The sequence below is a fragment of the Chaetura pelagica genome, unplaced genomic scaffold (assembly GCF_000747805.2).
Source record: "Chaetura pelagica isolate M959 unplaced genomic scaffold, ChaPel_1.0 scaffold462, whole genome shotgun sequence".
In the NCBI taxonomy this organism is placed as follows: domain Eukaryota; kingdom Metazoa; phylum Chordata; class Aves; order Apodiformes; family Apodidae; genus Chaetura; species Chaetura pelagica.
In genome coordinates this window covers 188635-189597 of record NW_009952454.1, presented here as the reverse complement: position 1 = coordinate 189597, position 963 = coordinate 188635, and the positions used below count along the sequence as shown (strand labels likewise).

Genomic DNA, 963 nt, shown 5'->3' with positions numbered 1-963 from the left:
CCCCGCGCACGCCAGCAAATAATTTACACTCCCAACCCCCCCCTCCCGAGCTCTCCCCACCCCGGGATCTTTTCTTTAGGGACGTCGGGACTTACCTGTGCTCCTCATCCAGGGGTAGATACGGAAGTTACTGTCGCTTTGCAAATCTGAGTCCCTCTGGTCCGTTTTGCTGCAATTCTGCTTAGAAGCATCTCCCGGGCACATCATGGAGAGGTTTTGCTCAAAGGGGGAACAGTGCATGTTGAAGGAGCCGGGCTCCAGGCCGTAACCCGAGGAATAGATGCTGGGGGGCTGGGGGGGCACGGCGCTGCCACTGGGGTAGAGCCCGGGCATGGAAGCGGCGAAGGGAGGAGTGGATCCGGCCCCATAACCCGCTCGTTGGGTGTTGGAGGCGAAAGCGCAAGAAGTTTGCTCGGGAAAGACTCCGGATGGGAAAACCGAACTTGCGGCTTGATATTTAGAAAATAAAGCATTCGCATAATACAATGAACTCATAATTTGGCCGGGTGATTTGTAGGTCGGGACGTTTTAGTGTCGGGTTTACGAGGTACCGTGATATATTACGGAATTAAGAGCCCAGATTTACACCAAAAAGGAGCCCCCCCCCTTTTTTTCTGGGGTCGATGAGCAACCTGGAAAGGGTTTGCAGCTCCGACCCAGGGAGAAGGAGAAAAAGGGGGAAGGGGACACACACACACACACACACACACACACACACACACACACACACACACACACACACACACACACACACACACACACACACACACACACACACACACACACACACACACACACACACACACACACACACACACACACACACACACACACACACACACACACACACACACACACACACACACACACACACACACACACACACACACACACACACACACACACACACACCAAAGCACGTTGCTGATAAACCAGCCTCTCCCTCTCGGTCTCTCTCTGCTG

General features: G+C 53.8%; 1 protein-coding gene across 1 annotated transcript in view; it reads right to left on the bottom strand.

Moving 5' to 3' along the window:
* Positions 1-544, bottom strand: part of HOXB7 (homeobox B7) — a 3749-nt gene extending 3205 nt beyond the window's left edge. The window contains exon 1 of the mRNA XM_010008571.1: positions 96-544. Coding sequence (XP_010006873.1) covers positions 96-495 — 400 coding nt within the window. The 5' untranslated portion in view covers positions 496-544. The remainder of the gene's footprint in view (positions 1-95) is intronic.
* Positions 545-963: the final 419 nt, after the last annotated feature.